Source organism: Neoarius graeffei, chromosome 4 (genome assembly GCF_027579695.1).
Source record: "Neoarius graeffei isolate fNeoGra1 chromosome 4, fNeoGra1.pri, whole genome shotgun sequence".
NCBI classification, from domain to species: domain Eukaryota; kingdom Metazoa; phylum Chordata; class Actinopteri; order Siluriformes; family Ariidae; genus Neoarius; species Neoarius graeffei.
Window position 1 is genome coordinate 21,976,026 of NC_083572.1, and position 25,510 is coordinate 22,001,535.

The 25,510-nt window shown below is 40.9% G+C and overlaps 1 protein-coding gene across 4 annotated transcripts in view; it reads right to left on the bottom strand.

Annotated features, from left to right (window-relative positions):
- The window catches only part of mlpha (melanophilin a), a 35,890-nt gene extending 10,941 nt beyond the window's left edge, over nt 1-24,949 (bottom strand). For 3 of the 4 annotated variants that reach the window (XM_060919018.1, XM_060919017.1, XM_060919020.1), the window contains exons 1-10: nt 24,866-24,949; nt 23,920-24,066; nt 22,654-22,875; nt 22,456-22,568; nt 20,706-20,747; nt 19,125-19,186; nt 11,208-11,297; nt 11,019-11,133; nt 1,193-1,386; nt 128-211 (exon numbers count right to left, since the gene is read on the bottom strand). In XM_060919018.1, the coding sequence (XP_060775001.1) occupies nt 128-211; nt 1,193-1,386; nt 11,019-11,133; nt 11,208-11,297; nt 19,125-19,186; nt 20,706-20,747; nt 22,456-22,568; nt 22,654-22,875; nt 23,920-24,029 (1,032 nt within the window). In that variant the 5' untranslated portion in view covers nt 24,030-24,066; nt 24,866-24,949. The remainder of the gene's footprint in view (nt 1-127; nt 212-1,192; nt 1,387-11,018; nt 11,134-11,207; nt 11,298-19,124; nt 19,187-20,705; nt 20,748-22,455; nt 22,569-22,653; nt 22,876-23,919; nt 24,067-24,865) is intronic. The other variant, XM_060919019.1, reaches the window with a different exon arrangement.
- Between the last annotated feature and the right edge of the window lie 561 nt (nt 24,950-25,510).

Consider the following 25,510-nt stretch of genomic DNA (forward strand, 5'->3'; position numbering starts at 1 on the left):
AAATACTTTTGGCCAGATAGTGTAGATAGATAGTGTATGGCAGATTTTTCACACTGTAGACAAAACAAACACAGCACAGAATACTGTTAAGTCTGTTAAAAAGTATTCTTTTATGCCTTTTTTGTACCTGATCATTAGGCACACTCATCTTCTCCTCCAGTCGACTCAGGAGACTCTCAAGGGCATAGATTCTCTTGTTCAGTTCATTAATCTGCATTCAAGCATTCATTGTTGTTGGTGGGAGAAAGTGAAAGAGAGATGCAGATAAGTCAAACAAACAAGCCTTGTTCTTGTCAATTACTGAAATCAACAAGCCCAATTAACCCTGGATTTATCAGTTTAATAATATCGCACTTCGCATTGATGGTTAGTAGAAAAAAATCTAAGATCTATCAATAGCTCAACAATGAAGCTATTAGAGATGACCAGTGTATCACATCACAAGGTCTCATTGATAGTGTAATTAGAATGATACATGGCAAACAATTATACACACATTTAAAGACAGATCGGTAGCTGCATTCAAGGTTTAAATTTTTCTTTAAAGAGTTTCAAGACCATAAATCAAACAAACAAACAAACAAACAAACAAACAAACAAACAAACAAACAAACAAACAAACAAACAAACCCACTAAACATACGGTTCTGTCATCTGTCCTAATATGTACTTAGTCTACTTTTAGTTTATATCAAAAAGCATTTTGGGGGAAATAAATAACAATATAGTAAATAGTGCATCTTGTTTACAGTTATTACATATATGCACCATCTTAATCACTGCTGAGTATCTGTTTTGTGTCAATGACATAGTCAGCCAAATGGATCACCTGATATGACTGTCTCTGATCAGCCCAACCTATACTTCATACCATTCTGTACATTTTTCTTACAGTCATTGGGGGTGCTGTTGCGCTTTGTGCCACAAAAATCCAAACTAATCTGCTTTAAGACATGTATCAACAGCACATAATCTGATATGATGTGAACTGATACCAAAAAAGAAACCTTATATTGATGTCTTTTAATCTTTAAAAAATGGAGAGTTTAGCCCTGTTAGCCCATTTCCCCCAGGCCCCCATGAAAATCAGCTTACACTGTGCTGTTTTAAGCTTAATTTCACTAAATGTGCCCCCAGAACTCATGTCGTGTCCTCTAACTCATGAATTGAATTCTTTTACACAGATGCATACTGGAGGAGTGCTATGAGTGATGTTTTCCTGGGAGGAGGCCCGGCTGCGACGGCGTGATGGGAGTTGATAGATGGGGAAACGATAAGCATCCTCCTCCTCTGAGGTGTCTAGATAGTAGGAGTGTTGTGGTAAGGAAGAAACCTTGGATAGAGAGCGAGCACGTACCATCTTGTGCTCAGAGTACATGCCATCATCTAAACAGGGGGAAAGCAATGTCTATTAATTATCTCTTTATACTCTATTAATAGTGGAGCAATGTTAACAAATGACTTTCTCTATATGTTCAGCTCAATTCCTTTATTCAATTCAATTACATTTTATCTGTATAGCGTTTTAACAGTAGACACCATCACAGCAGCTTTAGAGACATCCAGATGTAGATGCATTTCTAATTATTTGACAAAACTAAACTCAAAAACCTGTTTTTTTTTTAAAATGGATTTTAAACTCCTCATGGATGGCTGATTGGATGGATATCCAGTTACATGCATATAGGAGTTTTCCTATGGTCTTACTATGGCTGTAGCATTGTAGCCAGAAAGGAAATTATTAGCTTCAGAAGGATCTCTAGTAACTAGTATCTAGTAATTATTGTTAGCAATAAAAAAAAGTTAAATAGTTTGTACTAGTGAATAAGACTGTAGTTTTTTCCAGAGGACAGACTATTGTCAGAAAAAGCACTGAGATAATGCAAGTCCACTCTCTGATACTGAAATCTGTTATACTGAAAGTATACACTATCAATACTGAAATTTACTATCAATACTGAAAGTTATTGATAGTAAAAACTCTTGTGCAGCGTTGTTTATTGATCTTTCTAAAGCTTTTGATGCAGTAAATCATAGTTTTTTATTACATTCTCTGTATAACATTGGGATATCCGAAAAAGCTTTACTTTGGTTTAAAGATTATTTTACAAACAATGTGTTTCTTGTGACGGTATAACATCAGGAAGAGCTCAGATTAAAATTGGCATTCCACAAGGTTCCATCTTAGGTCCATTATTATTCACCATCTACATAAATGACAAAAATAATATATTTGGTCATTTATTTATTGAGGAAAATGATTCAATATTACATATCTGTGAGTGGCAAAAGTATGTGAATCTTTGCTTTCAGTACCTGGTGTGACCCCCTTGTGCAGCAATAACTGCAACTAAACATTTCCGGTAACTGTTGATCAATCCTGCACACCGGCTTGGAGGAATTTTAGCCCATTCCTCCATACAGAACAGCTTCAACTCTGGGATGTTGGTGAGTTTCCTCACATGAACTGCTCGCTTCAGGTCCTTCTACAACATTTCAATTGGATTAAGGTCAGGACTTTGACTTGGCCATTCCAAAACATTAACTTTATTCTTCTTTAACCATTCTTTGGTAGAATGTCTTGTGTTCTTAGGGTTATTGTCTTGCTGCATGGCCCACCTTCTCTTGAGATTCAGTTCATGGACAGATATCCTGACATTGTCCTTTAGAATTCACTGGTATAATTCAGAATTCGTTGTTCCATCAATGACGGCAAGCCATCCTGGCCCAGATGCAGCAAAACAGGCCCAAACCATGATACTACCACCACCATGTTTCACAGATGGGATAAGGTCCTTATGCTGGAATGCAGTGTTTTCTTTTCTTCAAACATAACACTTTTCATTTAAACCAAAAAGTTCTATTTTTTCTCATCTGACCACACAACATTTTTCCAATAGCCTTTTGGCTTGTCCACATGATCTTTAGCAAACTGCAAATGAGCAGCAATGTTCTTTTTGGAGAGCAGTGGTTTTCTCCTTGCAACCCTGCCATGCACACCATTGTTGTTCAGTGTTCTCCTGATGGTGGACTCATGAACATTAACATTAGCCAATGTGAGAGAGGCTTTCAGTTGCTTAGAAGTAACCCTGGGGTCCTTTGTGACCTCGCTGACTATTACATGCCTTGCTCTTGGAGTGATCTTTGTTAGTCGACCACTCCTGGGGAGGGTAACAATGGTCTTGTACACAATCTGTCTGACTGTGGATTGGTGGAATCCAAACTCTTTAGAGATGCTTTTGTAACCTTTTCCAGCCTGATGAGCATCAACAACGCTTTTTCTGAGCTCCTCGGAAATCTCCTTTGTTCGTGCCATGATACACTTCCACAAACATGTGTTGTGAAGATCAGACTTTGATAGATCCCTGTTCTTTAAATAAAACAGTGTGCCCACTCACACATGATTGTCACCCCATTGATTGAAAACACCTGACTCTAATTTCACCTTCAAATTAACTGCTAAACCTAGAGGTTCACATACTTTTGCCACTCACAGATATGTAATATTGGATCATTTTCCTCAATAAATAAATGACCAAGTATAATATTTTTTGTCTCATTTGCTTAAATGGGTTCTCTTTATCTACTTTTAGGACTTGTGTGAAAATCTGATGATGCTTTAGATCATATTTATGCAGAAATATAGAAAATTTTAAAGGGTTCACAAACTTTCAAGCACCAGTGTATATTAATGCACTTGGACACTGTCTTCAGTATCAGAACTTTGGAACAATTAGAGATAAAGTTTTCTGACATGGGAAATACAGTTTCATGACAAGCTATTTTTTAATACCAGAAGAGAGAAAAAGAGTCTGGTAAGAGAACAATATAATGCACAACCCCAATTCCAAAAAAGTTGGGATGCTGTATAAACTGTAAATAAAAACAGAATGCGAAAATTTACAAATCATGGAAACCCTATATTGCACTGAAAATAGTACAAAGACAAAATATCAAATGTTGGAACTGAGGAATTTTATTATTTTAAAAAATATATGCTCATTTTGAGGGCGGCACGGTGGTGTAGTGGTTAGCGCTGTCGCCTCACAGCAAGAAGGTCCTGGGTTTGAGCCCCGTGGCCGGCAAGGGCCTTTCTGTGTGGAGTTTGCATGTTCTCCCCGTGTCCGCATGGGTTTCCTCCGGGTGCTCCGGTTTCCCCCACAGTCCAAAGACATGCAGGTTAGGTTAACTGGTGACTCTAAATTGACCGTAGGTGTGAATGTGAGTGTGAATGGTTGTCTGTGTCTGTGACTACGTTTACATGCACATCCAAATCGAGCTGCTGTCGGTAATCGAGCTGAAGGTCCCAGCAGGGTGCCAGAGAAATCCAATCCTACATGCACACAATGAAATTGGGCTATTGTGTGAGGTGCATTGTGCACCCGAGCCACAGGTGGTGCTACACGCCCCATCGTGTTGGTACACTTCCGGTTGTCGTCATGAAGAAGAGCTATTCAAGAGTGTAAACAAAGTTATCAGTTCCGTGTTCTCCATTGCGCGTTTTTCTCCCGTCCATGAATTTTAATATATTCAACTCCTTAAGCTGAATGAGCATGAACTCTGTCTCCTATTGCTCCAGAAGTGCACGTTTCTGCTTGCCTGTGGCAGTGGGGGCGTGGTCAAGCGCCGGTCTGTGACAGGAGGGCGGAGCCAGGGAAGGTGAGTGGCAGAACGACGGTACACCTGACGGTAATTAACCTGTGTTTGTGTGTCTTCCCAGTAACCGCGCCCTATTTAAGGAGGCAGAGGGAGAGCTCATCCCGGGACTAGAACACAGCGCGCGCGCGTGTGTGTGCGCGCGCTCAAGAGTAAAAGTAGGCTGTTAAACTGAAAAGTCTGACAATAAAAAGCCTATTAGTACCAGAAGCTTTGTCCTGCCGTCTGTGCTCCACCCACACTTCAGAGAGCTCTACGTCGCCATTTTCTCTTCTTCGTTTGTTCCTCCTGACCTCTTCTGCTGCTCGCTACTACTATTGTCATGCCGACCGAGGCTGTTGTGTTTCCCGCTTGTGGTCTCGTCACTCGTCACTTCCGGAAGTAGCTCGACAACTAGCTCGATAGGGTATACATGCACAAAGTAGCTCGGCAGAAATCGCATAAACTAGGTCGTGTAGCTCGATTCCGAGAAATCAAGTTCGGTTCAATTTCAGCCGAATTAAGGTGTATACATGGCATTTTGAACTTCGATTTCAGTCGAGCAACGGCAGAAATTCGATTCTCTCTATGTGCATGTAAACGTAGTGTGTGTGTGTCAGCCCTGTGATGACCTGGCGACTTGTCCAGGGTGTACCCCGCCTTTTGCCTGTAGTCAGCTGGGATAGGCTCCAGCTTGCCTGCGACCCTGTAGAAGGATAAAGCGGCTAGAGATAATGAGATGAGAGATGAGATGCTCATTTTGAATATGATGTCAGCAACACTTTTCAAAAAAAAGTTAGGACAGGGGCATGTTTACCACTGTGTTGTACCACCTCTACTTTTAGCAACACTGTTTGGGAACTGAGGAGACCAACTGCTGTAGTTTTGAAAGAGAAATATTGTCCCATTCTTGCCTGATATACAATTTCAGTTGCTCAACAGTTCAGGGTTTCCTTTGTTGTATTTTGCGCTTCATAATGCAGCAAATGTTTTAAATTGGAGACAAGTCTGGAGTGCAGGCAGGCCAGTTTAGCACCCAGACTCTTACTATGAAGCCATGCAGTTTTAGTATGTGCAGAAAGTGGTTTGCCATTGTCTTGCTGAAAGAAGGAAGGCCTTCCTTGAAAAAGATTTTTTCTGGAATTCAAACTAGTGCTCTGAAACCTGTATGTATAATTCAGCATTAATGATGCCTTCCCAGATGAACAAGCTACCCAGGTCATGTGCACTATTGCACCCTCATACCATCACAGATGCTGGCTTTTGAACTGTGCACTGATAACAAGCCGGATGGTCCCTCTCCTCTTTAGCCTGTTCATGATTTCTAAAAAGAATTTCTACTTTTGATTCATCAGACCTTGAGACAATTTTCCACTTTGCCTCAGTCCATCGTTAAAGAGCTCGGACCCAGAGAAGGCGACGGTATTTCTGGATATTTTTGATATATGGTTTTAACTTACATTTGTGGATGTAGTAATGAACTGTTTTCACAGACGATGGTTTTCTGAAGTATTCCTGAGCCCATACAGTGATTTCCACTACAGACACATGTCTGCTTTTAATGCAGTGTTCCTGAGGGCCTGAAGATCACAGGCATCCAATGTCAGTTTTCAGCCTTGGCTCTTGCATACAGAGATTTCTCCAGATTCTATTAAGTTTTTAATGATATTATGTGCTGTAGATGATGTGATCCCAAAATTCTTTGCAATTTTACTTTGAGGAATGTTATTCTTAAATTGTTGCACTGTTTGCCCACGCAGTCTTTCACAGAATGGTGAACCCCTCCCCATCTTTACTTCTGAGAGACTCTGCCTCTCTGGGATGCTCTTTTTATACCCAATCATGTTACTGACCTGTTGCCAATTAACCAAATTAGTTTTTTTTAGCATTACACAACTTTTTCGGTCTTTTGTTGCCCCGTCCCAATTTTTCTGAAATATGTTGCTGACATAAAATTCAAAATGAGCATATATTTAAAAAAAAAAAAAAGAAAATTTCTCAGTTTCAACATTTGATGTGCTGTCTTTGTACTATTTTCAATGAAATATATGGCTTCCATGATTTGCAAATCTTCACATTCTGTTTTTATTTATGTTTTACACAGTGTCCTGACATTTTTGGAATTGTGGTTATAAGTCATAATGGGAACTAACTTGGTTCATGGATGTTACACAACATTAGGCATAACTAGAAACTATAACTGAATAAAAAATAGGGTGTATTGTACTTTAATTAATAACAATTAACCTCAAATCTTAATTCAAGGAGTTAATAACCTCCTTGAATCACCACCTTACATGCTGGAGGGGTTTGAGTGCCTCAGTGACTCTAGGAGCTATGTTGTTGGGGGCATTTGCCCCAGTAGGGTCTCCTAAGGCAAATAGGTCCTAGATGAAAGGTCAGACAAAGAACGGTTCTGAAGACCCTTATGAGAGAAAAAGCAAGGATCCAAGTGCCCTCGTCCAGACCAGGGATACTGGGGCCCCACCCTGGAGCCAGGCCTGGGGGAGGGGTTCATCAGCGAGTGCCTGGTGGCCGGGCCTACAGTATGTCCATGGGGCCCAGCTGGGCCCAGCCCAAATGAGCAACATGGAACCACTCTTTTGTGGACCCACCACCTGCAGGAGGTGCCATAAGGGTCAGATGCATTGTGGATCAGGTGGCAGCCAAAGGTGGAGGCCCTGGCATACTGATGCCCGACTGACAAAACTGGCTTTTGGGGCATGGAATGTCACCTCTCTGGTGGGGAAGAAGCCTGAGCTTGTGTGTGAGGTTGAGAGGTACTGACTAGGTTGGGCTCACCTCAACGCATAGCTTGGGCTTTGGAACCAATTTCCTGGAGAGAGGTTGGACTCTCTTCCATGCTGGAGTTGCCAAGGGTGAGCAGTGCCAGGCAGGGGTGGGGCTGTTGGTAGCCCCCCAGTTTAGTGCGCTAACATCAGAGTTCTCCCCAGTAAATGAGAGGGTCGTTTCCCTGCGTCTTCAAGTCAGGGAATGGTCTCTGACTGTCATTTGCGCTTATGCGCCAAATGGTAGTTCAGAGTACCCAGCCTTCTTGGAGTCCTTGAGTGGGGTGCTAGACAGTGCACCATGAGGGGACTCCATTGTTTTACTGGGGGACTTCAATGTTCATGTGGGCAATGACAGTGAGACCTGGAGGGGTGTGATTGGGAGGAACAGCCTGCCTGATCTTAACCCGAGTGGTGTTCTGTTGTTGGACTTCTGTGCCATGCATGGTTTAGCCATAATGAACACCATGTTTGAGCATAAGGGTGTCCATAAGTGCATGTGGCACGAGGACACCCTAGGCTGTAGATCGATGATTGACTTTGTAGTCATTTCATCTGATCCTCAACCATACATCTTGGACACTTGGGTGAAGAGAGGAGCAGAACTGTCAACTGATCACTACCTGGTGGCAAGCTGGATCAGATGGCGGGGAGGAGGCTGGACAGAGCTGGTAAGCCCAAAATGTGTAGTGAGGGTATGCAGGGAACATCTGGTGGAGGCTCCTGTCTGTAGGATCTTCAACTGCCACCTCCTGAAGAGCTTCAGCTGCATACCGGGGAAGGATGGGGACATTGAGCCTGAGTGGACCATGTTCCGTACCTCCATTGCTGAGGCAGCCATGTGGAGCTGCGGCAGTCATGTGGAGCTGCCTGTCGTGGGGATAATCCCCTAACCCAGTGGTGAACACCTGCAGTGAGGGGCTCTGTCAAGCTAAAGGAGTCCTATTAGGCTTGGTTAGCCTATGGGTCTCCAGAGGCAGCTGACAGATACTGACGGGCCAAGTGGAATGCAGCTCTGGTGGTCACTGAAGCAAAAATCTCGGGTGTGGGAGGAGTTTGGTGAGGCCATGGAAAGTGACTTTCAGTCAGCCTCGAAGAGATTCTGGCAAACTGTCCAGCAGCTCAGGAAGGGGAAGCAGTGCTCTGTCCTGACTGTTTACAGTGGGGACATCATCCGATGGTGGGAGGAATACTTTGAGGATCTCCTCAATCCCACCTTCATGTCATCCAAGGAGGACACAGAGACTGAGGGTGCTTGGGAGGACTCGGCCATCACAGGGGCTAAGGTTGGTGAGGTGGTTAAAAAGCTCCTTGGTGGCCAGACTCTGGGAGTGGATGAGATTCGTCCTAAGTTCCTGAAGGCACTGGATGTCGATGGGCTGTCTTGGCTGACATGCCTCTTCAACATTGCATGGAGGTTGGGGACAGTGCCTCTGGATTGGCAGACTGGGGTGGTGGAGAGGATAGTCCAGTTGATAGTCGAACCTCGGATTCAGGAGGAACAATGCGGTTTTCGTCCTGGTCATGGAACACTGGACCATCTCTTTCCCTTGCAAGGATACTGGAGAGTGCATGGGAGTTTGTCTAATGGATTTACATGTGTTTTGTGGACCTGGAGAAGGCTTACGACCATGTCCCTTGTGGTGCCCTGTGGGGGCTGCTTCGGGAGTATGGGGTTCGGGGCCCACTGCTATGGGTCATTCGGACCCTGTATGACTGGAGCAGGAGTTTGGTTCGCATTGCCGGCAGTAAGTCGGACTCATTCCCAGTGCATGTGGGACTCCACCAGGGCTGCCCTTTGTCACCGGTTCTGTTCATAACTTTTATGGACAGCTTTTCTAGGCACAGTCAAGGGGTGGAGGGTGTCTAGTTTGGTGGCATCAGGATTGTGTCTCTGCTTTTTGCGGATGTGGTCCTGTTGGCTTCATTAATCTGTGACCTACAGCATGTGCTGGGATGGTTTGCAGCCGAGTGTGAAGTGGCTGGGATGAAGATCAGCACCTCCAAGTCCATGGCCATGGTGCTCAGCCAGAGAGGGGTGGAGTGCCTACTTCAGGTCAGGGGGGAGTTGCTACCTCAAGTGGAGGAGTTTAAGTATATCGGGGTCTTGTTCAAGAGTGAGGGTAGGGGGGAGCAGGAGTTGGACAGACCAATCGGGGCAGCGTCAGCAGTGATGTGGATGCTAAACCAGTTTGTTGTGGTAAAGAGAGAGCTGAGCCAAAAGGCAAAGCTCTCAATTTACTGGTCCATCTACATTCCCACCCTCACTTATGGTCACGAGCTGTGGGTAGTGACCAAAAGAATGAGATCGCAGATACAAGCAATCAAAATGGCTGGGCTCTCCCTTAGAGACAGGGTGAGAAGCTTGGTCATTCGGGAGACTCAGAGTAGAACTGCTGCTCCTCCACATCGAAAGGAGTCAAATTGAGGTAGTTCGGGCACCTTGTTAGGATGCCCCCTGGACGCCTCCCAGGGGAGGTTCTCTGGTCATGCCCCACCAGGAGGAGACCCTGGGGCAGACCCAGGACATGCTGGAGAGATTATATCTCTCAGCTGGCCTGGGAACGCCTTGGAACTCCCCTGGAAGAGCTGCTGGAGGTGGCCAGGGAGAGGGAAGTCTGGGCTGCTCTGCTTAGGCTGCTACCCCCGTGACCTGGACCCAGATAAGCAGCAAAAAAATTGGATGGATGGATGGATTAATAACAATTTCCTGGGGACATTGTGGCTCAGGTAGCTAAGGCACCATACCATAAATCCGGGGACCCGGGTTCAATTCCGACCTGAGATCATTTCCTGATCCCTCCCTGTCTCTCTCTCCTGCTCATTTCCTGTCTCTACACTGTCCTATCCAATAAAGGTGAAAAAAAGCCCAAAAAATATCTTTAAAAAAAATAATTTCCTGTCATTGGTAAATTGCTATGGTATAAGAGAAATAAAACATTTTGAAAAGTACTGTTATTGGAAAATAATCAACTTCAAGGTAGTAATGGCAAATAACTCCACATTGTTTTGGGCCAAATGACAATGCCCTAATGGTGATTATTATTATGACAGCATAGCCCATAATGTTTTTCAATGACTTCAATTTATTCATTATATAATAACTTCAGGGTGGCACGGTGGTGTAGTGGTTAGCGCTGTCGCCTCACAGCAAGAAGGTCCGGGTTCGAGCCCCGTGGCCGGCGAGGACCTTTCTGTGTGGAGTTTGCATGTTCTCCCCGTGTCCGTGTGGGTTTCCTCCGGGTGCTCTGGTTTCCCCCACAGTCCAAAGACATGCAGGTTAGGTTAACTGGTGACTCTAAATTGACCGTAGGTGTGAATGTGAGTGTGAATGGTTGTCTGTGTCTATGTGTCAGCCCTGTGATGACCTGGCGACTTGTCCAGGGTGTACCCCGCCTTTCGCCCGTAGTCAGCTGGGATAGGCTCCAGCTCACCTGCAACCCTGTAGGACAGGATAAAGCGGCTAGAGATAATGAGATGAGATAATAACTTCATAATGTATCATTCATTATATAATTCTAAGGAATGATGTGTGTGTGTGTGTGTGTGTGTGTGTGTGTGAGAGAGAGAGAAAGAAAGAGACTTCTCACTGACCTGGCCGTGAGAAACGATCCAGACTCTTCCTCCGATTCAAGCGGTGATGGTGATGGTACATGTCAGCACTGTATTCCAAATCATTCCGCAGCTTTCCATGCTCATCTTGTATATACTGAAAGATGGAAAAATAAATTATGAAAATCAGGCTCACATTTGAAGGAGGCATTAATTAAAGAGCGCTCTTGCCTGCATAGAATGTCGCCGGGAATGGCTGCCATGCTCATCTATTTCCAGGTCCATAGGGTGGACAGAGAGTAGACGTTTCGTCTTTCGAATCTCGTGGAAGTTAGTGGGACAAAACACAAAGTATTTAATGTATTTGTTTAATAAACTAGGAAGCCCTTCAGAAACCACTTTCATATCACAATGACAGAGATGGAATGAAACTTGCATATTTACATATGGTTTCAGTACATAAATGTGAAATTATGTTTGTTTACTGCAACATAATGAAAGGTTATCTAATCATTCCACATTATTTCTATAAGTTAATATAAAGATAAGTACAAGCATAAAAGCTTGCAAACTAAAGGGAGTGCAAATAGCCATGAGCTAGTACAGGTCAGTCCAGCTTCACTGTGAAGCTATAACCTATAAAGTAGTCACTCACAAATTATGTACAAAAAAAAGTAAAGTTTAGCTCTGCCATATATATAATTCAATGTCTTGGAAAAGTCAGGATTTTTGGAGGGTTAGCACCATTTGATTTCCACATGCCTACCACTTTAAAGGTGAAAATTGTTTTATTGTGACACAAACAATAACTAGAAAAGCGCTCGGAGAGCGCAGACCTCCGCCAAGAATCCTTTAAAAAAATCCGGGATCCAGAAGGTGATCCGGATCACCCCCAAAATTTAATGGATTGTTACTTGTGCCCAGTCACACCTCTGGAAAAAATTTCAGAGCAGTCTGTTCATAACTTTTTCCGTAATGTTGCTAACAGACAAACCAACCAACCAACCAACCAACCAACCAACCAACAAACAAACCAATGCTACCGAAAACATAACCTCCTTGGCGGAGGTAATTAAGATGAAAAAACAGAAATCTAGATTTTCTAGATTGCATAGATATTCACCCCCCTTAAGTCAATACTTTTTAGAGTCACCATTTGCTGCAATTACAGCTGCAAGCCTCTTGAGGTATGTCTCTATTAGCTTAGCACATCTAGCCACTGGGATTTTTACCCATTCCTCAAGGCAAAACTGCTCCAACATCAAGTTAGATGGGTTGCATTGGTGTACAGTATTCTTCAAGTTATGCCACAGATTCTCAGTTAGCTTGAACTCTGGGCTTTGACTAGGCCAGTCCAAGAAATTTAAATGTTTCCCATTAAACCACTCCAGTGTAGCTTTAGCAGTAGCTTGCTTAGTGTTATTGTCCTGTAGGAACATGAACCTTCATCCCAATCTCAAACCTCTGGCTGACTCAAACAGGTTTTCCTCCAAAATTGCCCTGTATTTAGTGCCATCCATCTTTCCTGTCCCTGCAGATGAAAAATATCTTCACAGCATGGTGCTGCAACCACCATGCTTCACTGTAGCAATGGTGTTCTTAGGGGGTGGGATTTGCACCATACATGGCATTTCCTATGATGGCCAAAAAGATCAATTTTAGTCTCATTTGACCAGAGACTCTTTTTCCATGTGCTTGGGGAGTCTGCCACATGCTGTTGGGCAAACTCCAAACATGTTTTCTTAAGCAATGGCTTTTTTTCTGGGCACTCTTCCATAAAGCGCCACTCTGTGGAGTGTACGGCCTAAAGTGGTCCTATGGACAGATACTCCCATCTCCGCTGAAGGAGCTGCAAAGATCCACAGTGTTATCTTTGGTGTATCTCTGATTAATGCCTTCCTCACCTGGGCCCTGTACTACGAAGTGGGTTTTCTGGCTTACCAGGGTAACTTCGAGAGTAACTTGATCACGTGCAGCGTAACTTCCCGATTAACCCATACTATGAAAGTTGGCTATGTTCAAACCGAGGTATGCTGCCATGGCAACTTGCGCTGCATCTCAAACCTGCTCGTCTCAGGTTATGTTCTTGGTTAACCCGAGGTTTCCGATTAACCACATCCTTTTTAAACACCACCTCTCCACCGACATTTCCTCTAGAGACAATGCCAGCATACCTGGATGACCTGTGCGATATCGGAGCGCAGATTAGAGATGGGATTTATGACTCTTTGATGGGATCCGCATCTTTGTGATCCGTTCTTTGAAAAGAGCCGTTCAAAAGACTGGCTCATTTGGCTCTTTTTAAATATTTATTCAGTTTTAAGAAGACAGCGTCTAAAGAAGCCAGATCCCTCTGCTTAGACGGTGACATCAATATTTCTGGACATACCTTTTATATAAAGCAACCTAGACTTACATTATTGTAACCCCTAAACGCTCATAAATAACCATTAAAAAACAATGAGGGCTTCAATGAATGTCCATGCAGAACGGCTTTTCTGTAAAAAAAAAAAAAAAAGAACCCACTCAAGAACATAGTTACCAAGAACGCAAGAATATTTTATAGAAAAACACTTGTTTTACAAAAATATTTAAGTCTGAGATACAAAATAGATACAACTACAATAAATATAACACAAGAACTAGTTATCACACAAGAACATTTTAATAGAAAAAAACAAACTTTCTATATTAAAAATATTGAAATTGTAACAAAAATAGATACGACTAAACAGTCAGATAAATAGATAAAGTTATAACAAGAACACGATTATTTTAATAGGAAAAAACAAACTATTAATGCAAAAAATATATTATTAGAAAAATAGATACAACTAGACAAACAGATAAATAAAATACACAAAAATAGAACAAACAAAATGACGATAGAATAAATTAAATGAACGTCCGTGCAAAGTAGTTTTCCCACAATATTATCATTAATATCACACAACATTATAAACTATATACAAAACAATTTGAACTATTAGGCAAACAGATAAAACTTGAATAAATAAAAGGCAAATGAATGCTTGCTTGCACGCGCACACACACACACCATTATGAATGATGTTTTTATTTCATTTTCACCTGTTGCCAGGTGCGTTTGGCACTGCTGTTGCCTCTGAAATGTTCACAGGACATACACCAACTTAGTCAAAGGGACTGAACAGTCAGTCATCCTAATTCATGTGACTCTGTGCACATATCAGCTTAAGTAGGCTACTCCATGAATTTACCATACCAAATTTTATTCAGGATTTTTCGGACATTAAACAAGCTATATATGACTGGGGCCACATCGAAGGACCATTTTCTGTGACTTGTGATTGATCATGAAGCTTTCTCTCATCCTATACTTCTGTTCTGAAACATGTAGAGGGGAGAATGTACTTACGCATTTACCCATTTACCCGATCGGCAATTCGTTGCCAACATGCTTGCCGCTCCTTATTGGCAGCCGCTGTGTTAGATTTTGCTCTTAATGTTGTTTTGAACTCCTCGTAGCTTTGCATTATGACAGCGCATTCTTCCTCCGTGAAGTACGGCGACTGTGCCATTGTGAACAGTGGTGATTTGCGCTGATAACCTCCCCTTTAATGTGAACGCGCATTAACCCTGATTAGGTTAAACCAGGTTCAACAAATCAACTTCATAACTGGCGTCATAGTACCGTTTAACCCCAAACAAGATAACCAGGTTTTGTCAACCCCGGTTTAGCGGGGGAACCCTGGGTTACTTCTGGGTAGGTTAACCTCCGTTCGTAGTACAGGGCCCTGGTCTGAGAGTTTTGGTGGGCAACTTTCTCTTGCCAGGCTTGTAGTGGTGACAGCCTTTTCATTTTGCTATAATAGATTTAATGGTGCTCCCTGGGATATTTTTTATAACCCAACCCTGATCTATTGTTAGGGGTCGTGGAGGTGTGGTGAGAAGGATCCACAAGCAGAACACAGACAGTAATCAAATAGAAATTTAATACAGGGAAAAGGGTATGGCGCAAGGGTAAACAAACAGGACAAAAACAAATGGCAAAAGATTCTAGATAACAAGACAAAACATGACAAACTAGAAAACTAGACAAAAACATGAAACAGGCAAGGACAAAAAAAAAATGCTTGGACAAAAAAAAAACCCTAGTGCAAAAAACCATTAACTAGAATAACCCTTAGTGCAAAAACCATGACATAGAAAAAATGAGCTTGAGCAAACAACCATGAAACATAACAGAAGCACAGAAATGGTTAGAAGCAAAGCAAGACGTTCTGGCAAAGTTCCTGTCTGAGAACAATGTTTTAACTAGACCGGACAATTCCCCGGGGGAAATTGTGAGAGGATGCAGTGCGCGAAGCAATTCGGTCACGCATGTTTGCTGGCCGTGAATGTGTGACCTGCAATGATGTTTCAATGCAATGATTATGTGTGTGCTTGAGACAGCAGCCGTCATGAAGAAGAGCTATTCAAGAGTATAAACAAAGTGACTACAGGCGGAAATTAGCATGTACTGCTATAACCTGGGACAGACATCTGTCCTTACCACAAGGATAATGTTTAATTTGTGCACTGTCCCTTTTAAAAATAAAATAAACTCTAAGAAGAGTGTTTGTAGTTTGTATGTACGAACAGAAGTGTTCCTAATAAAGTGGGCGGCTAAGGTGAAGTGTCATGCCGACCAAGGCTGTTTTTGTTTTTCACAAAAAAAAGAAATTCACAAAATTCTTTCACAGTGAGCGCTAGAAGGGTCTCCTGAATAGACGGATGTAATTTTTTGTCTGTAGTGTTAAAAATGAGAGACTTTTCTGTCACTTTTATAATGGGTGTCAATGAGCTAAGACACACAAGGTATGGAGTTTTGTGCTGTTTTTTATGAAGGACCAGGCCTCGAACAATGACAAATAATGTAGTTTGTATGTACGAACAGAAGTGTTCCTAATAAAGTGGGCGGCTAAGGTGAAGTGTCATGCCGACCGAGGCTGTTTTTGTTTTTCACAAAAAAAAAGAAATTCACAAAATTCTTTCACAGTGAGCGCTAGAAGGGTCTCCTGAATAGACTGATGTAATTTTTTGTCTGTAGTGTTAAAAATGAGAGACTTTTCTGTCACTTTTATAATGGGTGTCAATGAGCTAAGACACACAAGGTATGGAGTTTTGTGCTGTTTTATATGAATGACCAGGCCTCGAACAATGACAAATAACTCGACAACGGAAGCAGCTATTCACAAAATTCTTTCACAGTGAGCGCTAGAAGGGTCTCCTGAATAAAATGATGTATTTTTTTGTCTGTCGTGTTAAAAATGACGACACTAGAACGATTTAAAAATGAGAGACTTTTCTGTCCCGTTTATAATGGGAGTCAGTGAGGCCGCTCACCTGTGCTCTCCTCACTTTGAGGCTTCTCATTCAAAAACTGTAAATCCTATCGTTTAGGTAGACACATTGTGTGAATCAGGACAAGTTTTCCTACTACTTTTGAGAAAATCATGTCTGTAGAGTGAAATTTGTGGCTGAAAACACAGTTTAAGCGAGAAAGTTTGAGCTTTTTTTTCAAGCTGTCTACACTCTAAGCTTAACGACCCTCACTGGTGTGTAACGCAATAGACACCCATTCAAAAGCCGGATTTTCTCCCGGAACCCACATGGCGTTTGAGCCGGGACTGATCCGAAAGTGTAGAACCTAGCAGAAAAGTTGAATGCCAGATCCACAGAGGAGAATTTTTCCTACGTTTTTGAGTTAGAATCACGTCTCTAGGTGAAAGCATGCCAGAGCAGTGGATGTTTGAAAAAGTGCTTTTTTTTCAATTAATTCCATAGAAATGAATGGGGTTTTTTTGGACGATTTTTTCGCGAGGTAGTCGCGAAAAAATCGTATTCTGTAGAGAAAAGTAATATCATAGCGAGTCCGATAGAGCCGCACGTTTTGATGTATTGTTTGTCTGTGTGCGACGTACGGTTATTGAGTTATTCGAAATCGAAATTTGTGTAGGAATAATAATAAGAAGAAGCGGAAGAAGAAGAAGAAGAAGAAGAAGAGGAGAAGAAGAAGAAATACGTAGAAGAACAATAGTTGCAGTGCTTTGCACTGCAACCTATGGGCTCCCCTAGGGGAGCCCATAGGTTGCTGTGCTGCAGCACTGCATCCTAATAACAACAGAGAAAACCAGGAAGTGAATGCAGACATGAAGTCATTCCCAATCTGGATCAGCACTGGTATGAGAGATTCGTAATCTCCAGAGTGGATGTCTGGAGTGGAGCATGACATCTATACTTCTCCACAACTTTATCTCTGCCCTACTTGCAGTGCTCCTTCATTCTCATGTTGCTTACTTCATAATGCTATAAAGTCAGGGTCCTTCCGGAACAGGTTGATTTATACATACATCATGTGACAGATCATGTGACACTTAGATTGCACAGGGGTGGATCTTAATCAACTAATTATGTGACTTATGAAGTGAATTGATTGGACCAGTTCTTATTTAGGGGTTTCATACGAAAGGGGGTGAATACCTATGCACACTCCAGATTTCTGTTTTTTTTCCCATCTTAATTATTGTTGTGTCACAATAAAACAACAATATACACCTTTAAAATGGTAGGCATGTTGTGTAAATCAAATGGTGCTAAGCCCCCTAAAATCCATTTTAATTCCAGCTCGTAATGTGACAAAACAGGACAAACACTAAGGTGGATAAATGCTTTTGCAAGACACTGTATATCAGCCATTCAATAAATTATTCTTCAAAAAATCCTAATTCACAACTCCATATATTTTAAATTACATTGAAATACTAATTACCTCTTTTGGTTCACCAATGATTTTAAAAATGTTGCTATTTGACAGATTTACAGTAAGTCAATGTTCCCTTTGAATTGCTCATATTTCTAGATGTTGTGCAATCATGGGGCTTACTTACTACTTACTACGTCATTTAGCGCCATAGAGTTATTATTGCATCTATTGGTCAAAAATTGAGGCGCATTAAGGCAGGAATCATGCTGCCCCATGCTTGCTTTATAAATATTATCAGTGTGTCATGTCAATGGGAGAAACCATTCCGGATTCCACTTCTCAGAACACATAGTAACCTACAAACATGGCCGCCCCAGACTACAACTCCCACCACTACTCAGCCTTGTTCAGCCGTCGAAGTTCTGATTACACACACCTGTTCCTGATCACACTCAAACCCTATATATGCACAGACTCTGGCCTTTCAGTCATTGTGAAGTAATGCTTGGTAATATCCTACCTGAAATGATCAAGGCTTTGCTGTCTATGATTGTTGCTCTGGTTTATGACCTTTTGTTCCATGGTTTTTGCTAGTCTGGATGTGAACTTCTGCCTGACTTTGACCATGAGTTTGAGTCACATTTTGCATTTGTTTGCTGAACATTTTAATGAAATACTAATCAAAACTTACTTCAGAACTATTTCCTGACACAGTGCAGGAACATCAACAAACAAGGCATTTAATGACCAAGTTGCTAGAGTCACATTTGTTGTTCTATTGGCTTTAGTGCTGACATGACACTTTTTTTTTTATAGTAAATCATTCAGAAGTAAATGTAATACAGTTACAAACAAGCAAACAAAGGTAAAGTGTAAGTGCAGGTGATACAAAACCATTTTGATTGGGAGAGGGTAAAGAGTAATTAACAGAATGGATAATATCTGTAAATTGGAAATGTGTGCGCACCATAATGATCTTGTTTCCCCACACAAAGGCAGAGGAAAAAGAAGAAAAATGTGTCTTCCTTTTCTAGAGATGGTTGGGGGGTAGCTAATTTCAGCTCTTTTATGTGGTTTGAGATGCAATTGAGGTGGACATTTTGCAACTTGGCAATCCTGGTTATTAGCTAATCAGGAAACACCTGCTGAATCAGAGACAGTTGAACAAAGGTACAGTATGTCTAAAACCTCTCAAAATGAGCTGATAGACAATATGCTGGGTTGAGGCATGTCATTATTAATGTTGTTCTGCCTTACTAAAATCTATGAGCCGCTGTTGATTGTAGTTAAAATCAGCCCCAAGGTGTGTAAATGCTGGTATGTTTATGACTCTTCAGAAGAACAATTAGACACTCTTATGAGATTCAAGGAATATTTTTATTTCAAGCAGACAATAAAAGGTTATAATGGAAATTGCTTACTTGCTTATACTGCTGAGCTTCCATTGCACCCATATGCTCATCATCATGGCCATTGTAAACATCTAACATTAAATATCAAACAATTATTCACTCTTAGGTATGTAATGATATATCATGTGGTGATAAATCACAATACAAATTTGACAAATCTATTAAAAATTGTGATGATCAGGCTATGTAATCTCTTAGATTTTCCTAGCTGTAATTAGTATGTTGGTAGACAACAGAGGGCACAATAATGTGCAATAGTGGGAATACACGTGACTTCACACTGCGGAAGTAACACAGCTCTAATGCTGCAAAACCACACAAAAAACAAATCTAAAACGGGAAAGAGCTGCTGTGTGATTGACTCTACAAATAGACTTAACAAGAAATCAGAGTTCTCTTTTTACAGACTGTTGAGAGCTAAAGAGAAGCAAATGCAGGTAGTAGAAATGTTTATAAAAGTTTATTAAGAAAAGGCCTATTTATTATTTTTTTCATTTTTCTAATAAAAGGAAAGTTTCGATTAATAGCCTGCCATTTGCAAACAGCAGCTAACCAAGGTCCTGCACAGGTGACCAGGCAGCCCTTTTTAGGGACGCACTGCCCGCCCCAATCCTGAGGAGGCCCTGATAAAAGAAAGGGTAAACAAAGCCTGTTTCTCACTAATCCTGGCCAGACTACCACATCTGGTGGGATCTCCACCCCATGGTTGACCACATACAAGTAAAAACTCAAATCCTACACCAAACAAAAAATTTGTCTTTAGCTCCTGTAATGTCAGAACACTGTTAGATTGGCATGGCTCTGAGAGGCAAATAGCAATTACTATCAATATAAAACAGACTGAGGTACTATACCAACCACCACCCAAACAACCATACCATCAACCCACCATCTTACTCAATGATGTTAAGACTTTCAAATATCTGATAAAGAATAGGAAAATAACTGTTGTGGTAGGAAACTCTCTGGATGCTGAATTAGACTGTCATGTGGCAGCAGCATCTACTGCCTTTGCATGGCTAAAGGACCACCTCGGGAACCAGTGATCCATCAGGCTCAGCATGAAATGCAATGTCTACCGTGCTGTGGTTCTCAGTGCTCTGCTGTATTCAGATGAAATATACACTTTTTATAGCAGGCACATTCAATGGCTGTCAACACTGGTGACCTATGTACTGTACCATCATGAGGATTACATAGCAAGACCAGGTAACAAATGTTGAGGTCATATTGCTTCAGTGTTTGCATGCCACCCACTAGCCATACAATACAAAAGTTTTTTTTTTTTTAAATTTCACAAAAGGAATATTTGAGTTGATAAAGAATAGGAAAATAACTGTTGCTTTTTTGTTTACGACATTTTCATTTTTTTCAAATTTTTTTTCAAATATTGCGAGAAAATCAAATTGTGAACCCAATATCATGAATAGAATAGAATCATGAACTGGGTGAATCATTATATGCCTACTCATCATGTTAAACTAAACATTACACTGGATTAATTCCTTTCTACTTGTGTCACTATTAGGTATAAACAACTGCTCTTAGAACAGCATTGTTCAAGCTCTAGTCAAAAGTTCATCAACTCACTGTGGACATCAGGCATGGATTGCACATCATCGTCACGGTGACCTGGATAAACAAAGGGGAATAATGTGAATGCTAATTCCTTCTTGAAATGATGCTAACTGCTGCAATACCAACATTAACATTTAATAAGAGTAGGCTTTTTATGGAACCCAGCTGGTCATATTACTCATCAACAGGACATTACTGATCTGAGGAATAAACATTCTGTTATTGCTATACAGTTGAATGAAGTTGTTTATCCTTAAAGGGCAGTTCATTACACTGGCTGTCAGTATCAGGAGAGTAGACAAGACATTTGTACAGGGAATATTAATAAAATGCTTCGGATTAAAAATAAATAATTCAATATCTTAAATAGTAATGGGATATACTGTATGCTTGTATATAATAAGTTCAATTTATATAGCGCCTTTCACAAACCCAAGGACGCTTTACACAGGAGTTACCAAAAAAAAAAAAGCCACAATAGGAAGAGTAGTGTGAGGTAAAGAGAAAAGTTTTCAAGTTAGCTTTGAAGGAAGAGAGAGTGGAACAGTCACGGAGCGATTGTGGTAATGAGTTCCAAAGTTTAGGAGCAGCAACGCTGAAAGATCTGCCACTCATAGATGCCAGTTTAAAACGTGGGACAGTCAGAAGTCCACAGACAGAAGATCTGAGGGAGCGGGAGGGACAGTACAAATGAATTAGCTCACAGAGATAGGAAGGGGTGAAACCATGAAGAGCTTTATAGGTTAAAAGCAAGATTTTGTATTTGATCTGAAAAATAACTGGCAACCAACACAGTTGCTGTAAAACAGGAGTAATGTGAGCTGTGCGCTTGGTGAGTGTGAGGACTCTAGCTGCTGAGTTTTGGATGTACTGCAGGCGATTGAGTAATGTGCCAGGGAAACCATAAAAGAGAGAATTGCAATAGTCGAGACGAGAAAAAACAACCGCATTGACCAACATTTTGGCATCAGTTTCCAAGAGAAGAGGGCGGAGACGTGCAATATTGCGGAGGTGAAAGAAAGCATTCTTAGTAATTAGTTTAAGATGGGGTTCAAACGTAAGGGTGGAGTCAAAGAGAACTCCAAGGTTTTTTATAACTTGGGAAGGACTAATAGACACACCATCAACATCAATAGTAAAACTGGGGAAGTTCAGAACCTGTCTTTTGGTACCTACTAATAGAACCTCCATTTTGCTAGCATTAAGTTTAAGGCAGTTCTTATGCAACCATTGCTTAAGGTCAGTGATGCAAGTATATATCTCAAACACTTTAAAAACCCAGATACCACAGATGATTTAAAGCATTACAGTCAGTTCAGGTCATGCTAAAATATCCTCCTGCCTGCTACGAATTCGAAGTATGTTTTCCATTTCTCTGTTTACCTCATCTGATCATGCAGGATAGTCATAAATAACCTCAAAAGAACGTACTCAGACACCAGCACAATATGTGATCTGTGATGGCCTCAGTATTCTGGATACACCCTCTTGCTCTCACACTAAGCAACAAGTCACTGACCTAATTCATACTCACTGACAATGAATGCTTATAATGAACTGAATGGTGCTATCAGGCTTGTGGGGTAGGCCATTATTTTGAAGGTGATCCTTGAGGAATTTGCAAGACTTTCCCCAAGTTATATGACTTGCGTGATTATGCTGGCTTAGTACATTTATGGAAAAGTACGATAATGAAGTACAGTAATGTCAGAGGTCATTTTGACACATCTCAGGCTATCAGTATGCTTTTTATAGCACTCACCCTCTTCATTTAATCTCTTGTAGAGTGACCTCATTACTTTGGCACTGCCAAAGCGCTTGAAACGAGAACGTATGTTGTCATGATACCAGCCCAGGGTTCCAATTTTCAGGACCCTGTATGAGCAAAAAGTCAATAGTAAGTGTTAATAGTCCATTTCCAACATGCCTGCTTTTCTGCTCTAAAGGAAACATGCCTGACCTGGACATGCGGCATGGATCACACACCCAACCATGCTCCTTCGTGCTATATCGGCTGCAAGTCTTGCAGATGTGGAAATGGCAATCCAGACATTGGCGCTTGCTGTTCACCAGGAACTTAAAGGGATGCAGGCAGCGGATACAGTGGGAAGCAGTGAGATTGGACTGAGAGCGCAGGAGCTCTCGCTTTGTGTCCTCCTTCTCAATTTTAGTCCTTAACTCCCTGGAGGACCCAGAATTACCAGAGTAGGGGTGTCACCATCTGTATCTATATCTGATATTTGTATCTGTATTTGGATTTTAACACAGGCATGACTTAAACTGGAAGGTTTTTGTTTGTTTTTCTTTTTAATAGAACCTTTACAATATGTCCCAGGATGCACTAGATAAAACTCAGGCATGAATGAATACATGCTGTAAATGCATCATGTTCATGTAAATGAACATGGCCTTTGTTTGTTCTACAAACGTCATATCTGACTACTGACTCTCACCTGCATGGAATTAAAAACTGCTCAATTAATTAATTAATTAATTAATTAATTAATTAATTAATTAATTAATTAAGCATCCCATGGGATTGCTAGTCTCAATGACATGAAAGAAAAAAAAAAACAATAGTGCATCTCCTATTCGTATCTGTATTTGCATCTATTTTGAACATATCTGTTCAGTCTGAAAAAATATATTCATATTTGAAGGCATCCCTACACCAGAGTGGCATAGAATAATGGCAAATAATATTATTAATTATGTCTAAGCGTAACAGTGAACTAATTTTCTAGACAGTGATTGGGTCTAGCATTGTTCTATACCAGTATAGTCCAATCCCTGGCTGTATCTAGAAAACAAATTGATCCATCAGCAACCTTTCTACACTGGGTTAAACTTTGGATTATGAAAAATTTAGCTTATATCTCTAATAACTTTCAGAAAATCTGGTTGAAAATCTTGTGTTAAGAGGACAGAAAAGAAGAGTTCTCACACCACCTTGTTTTCCCAGGCAGAGCTGTGGAGCAATATGACCTTGTGACTTTGCTGTGATTATCCTCATGGGAATAAGTTCAGCACTGACCTGCTCTAACTATTTCATAGAAAGGAGTGACCTGCTTTTACATGATCTTCGCTGTCTTGCCCTGGAATGCTCTACAGCCTGTTGCTAAGTTAACATCCCTGAATCAAAGATATCAAGATAAAGAGAGGGAATGCTTGAGGAATTAAAAGGTGTTTGAATACTGAATACTAGTGTATGATTTGTCAAACGCACCCAAGTCTTGCCTCCTCATTCTTCCTAAGTTCAAAGTCTCTCTGTATCACCTCCCACACATGCTTGGCCTCCTCATCTGTGAGTCTGGATAGGTCCAATTTCTTATCCATACTGCAACTTTTTTTACTAAACCTCAGTAAAAGGGACCTTACAAATGATACAAGAAAGACATGTGAATATATCTTAGTTAGTTTTCTGTTTTTCTTTACAAATCTGTAAAGCAAAATACAAAATGAATTGCTTTGTCATTGTCAACAAGTTTCATGAGGCTGAAAATGAATGCAAAAATGTAGTTAAAATCTGCTGCAAGGCAGCGTTCACTAAATACATAATGAAAGAGTAGGTGTTTAATTTTGATATGTTTCTAAGAAGCACATAGAATTAAATCAGTAAGTCTATAAGGAGTTTCTGCTAAATTTAGCTGAATGTCTATACCAAGAAGGAAAATCAAATGTCAGTGTAATACTTTTAACATTTTAACAGCTTTTTAACAGCTTAAAGAAGAAGAGTGCTCAATTCAATACAATATAGCAGAATTGAAAGCAGTTTTCTAGTTAGTCTTCTTCTTCTTCAGTTTAATGTATGCATCATGGTTTAGTCATTCACAGTTCGCAATGATGGTGTGTTCAATATTAATTATTGATGAACATAATGCATATATTAAACTGAAGAAGAAGAATAACTGGAAAAGTAGTCACAGTGGCGTGTTAATGCTTTGACTCCTAATCCATATTGTATTGATCTGATGTCCCTCTGTAGACCTGTGCATATGGTGATGATTTAATGATTAGTAGTAACTAAGTTTGGGTGAATTAATCAAGCATCACACGCATCTAATGCATTTAAACAGACATTCATTTCTGCATGTTCTAGTACTATACTATCACTTTATAATACATTACATAATCAATATTGCAATATTTAAAACGTATCTGAGTGTATTTACCTCTCTTGCTCTGGTGTTAAACAGGGATCAGCTGCTGCTGTTGTTGACTCCAGTGAAACCAAAGAGAACTAAAGCAGGCTGAAATATTTTTCCTGTGGTAATCACATGCTTACATTTTCAACTGAAAAGGGGAGAGACAGACAGGCTTAGTGTTTCCAGTGAATGGAGTGCTTTTTCATTTAAAATAGCTCAAGGAAAATATCGTTCGTTGACCATCTACAGACAGGCAGCTATTGTGATACATACTGACTTTCAGAACTGTTATATATTCCTGTAGCTGCATTTATAAAGATACATGGAAAAGAAAAATATGTCTTTTGTCAGTAATTTCATGTTGATAAAAATTGTTAGACTAACCTATTTTAAGATAATTTATTCATTCAACTTCAGTAACCGTTTTATTCTGGTCAGGGTTACTGTGGATCTGGAGCCTATCCCAGGAACACTGGATGTGAGGGGTGATAAACTGGATGGGATGCCAAACCATAGCAGGGCACCATGTATACACACATTCACACGTAGGGTCAATTTAAGAGTAGCCAGTGCACCTCTTGGCGGGTTTTGGGAGGTGGAAGAAACTGGAGAAACTGAAGGGATCCCACACAAACAAGGGGAGAACTTGCAATAGTCCACACAGACTAAAAC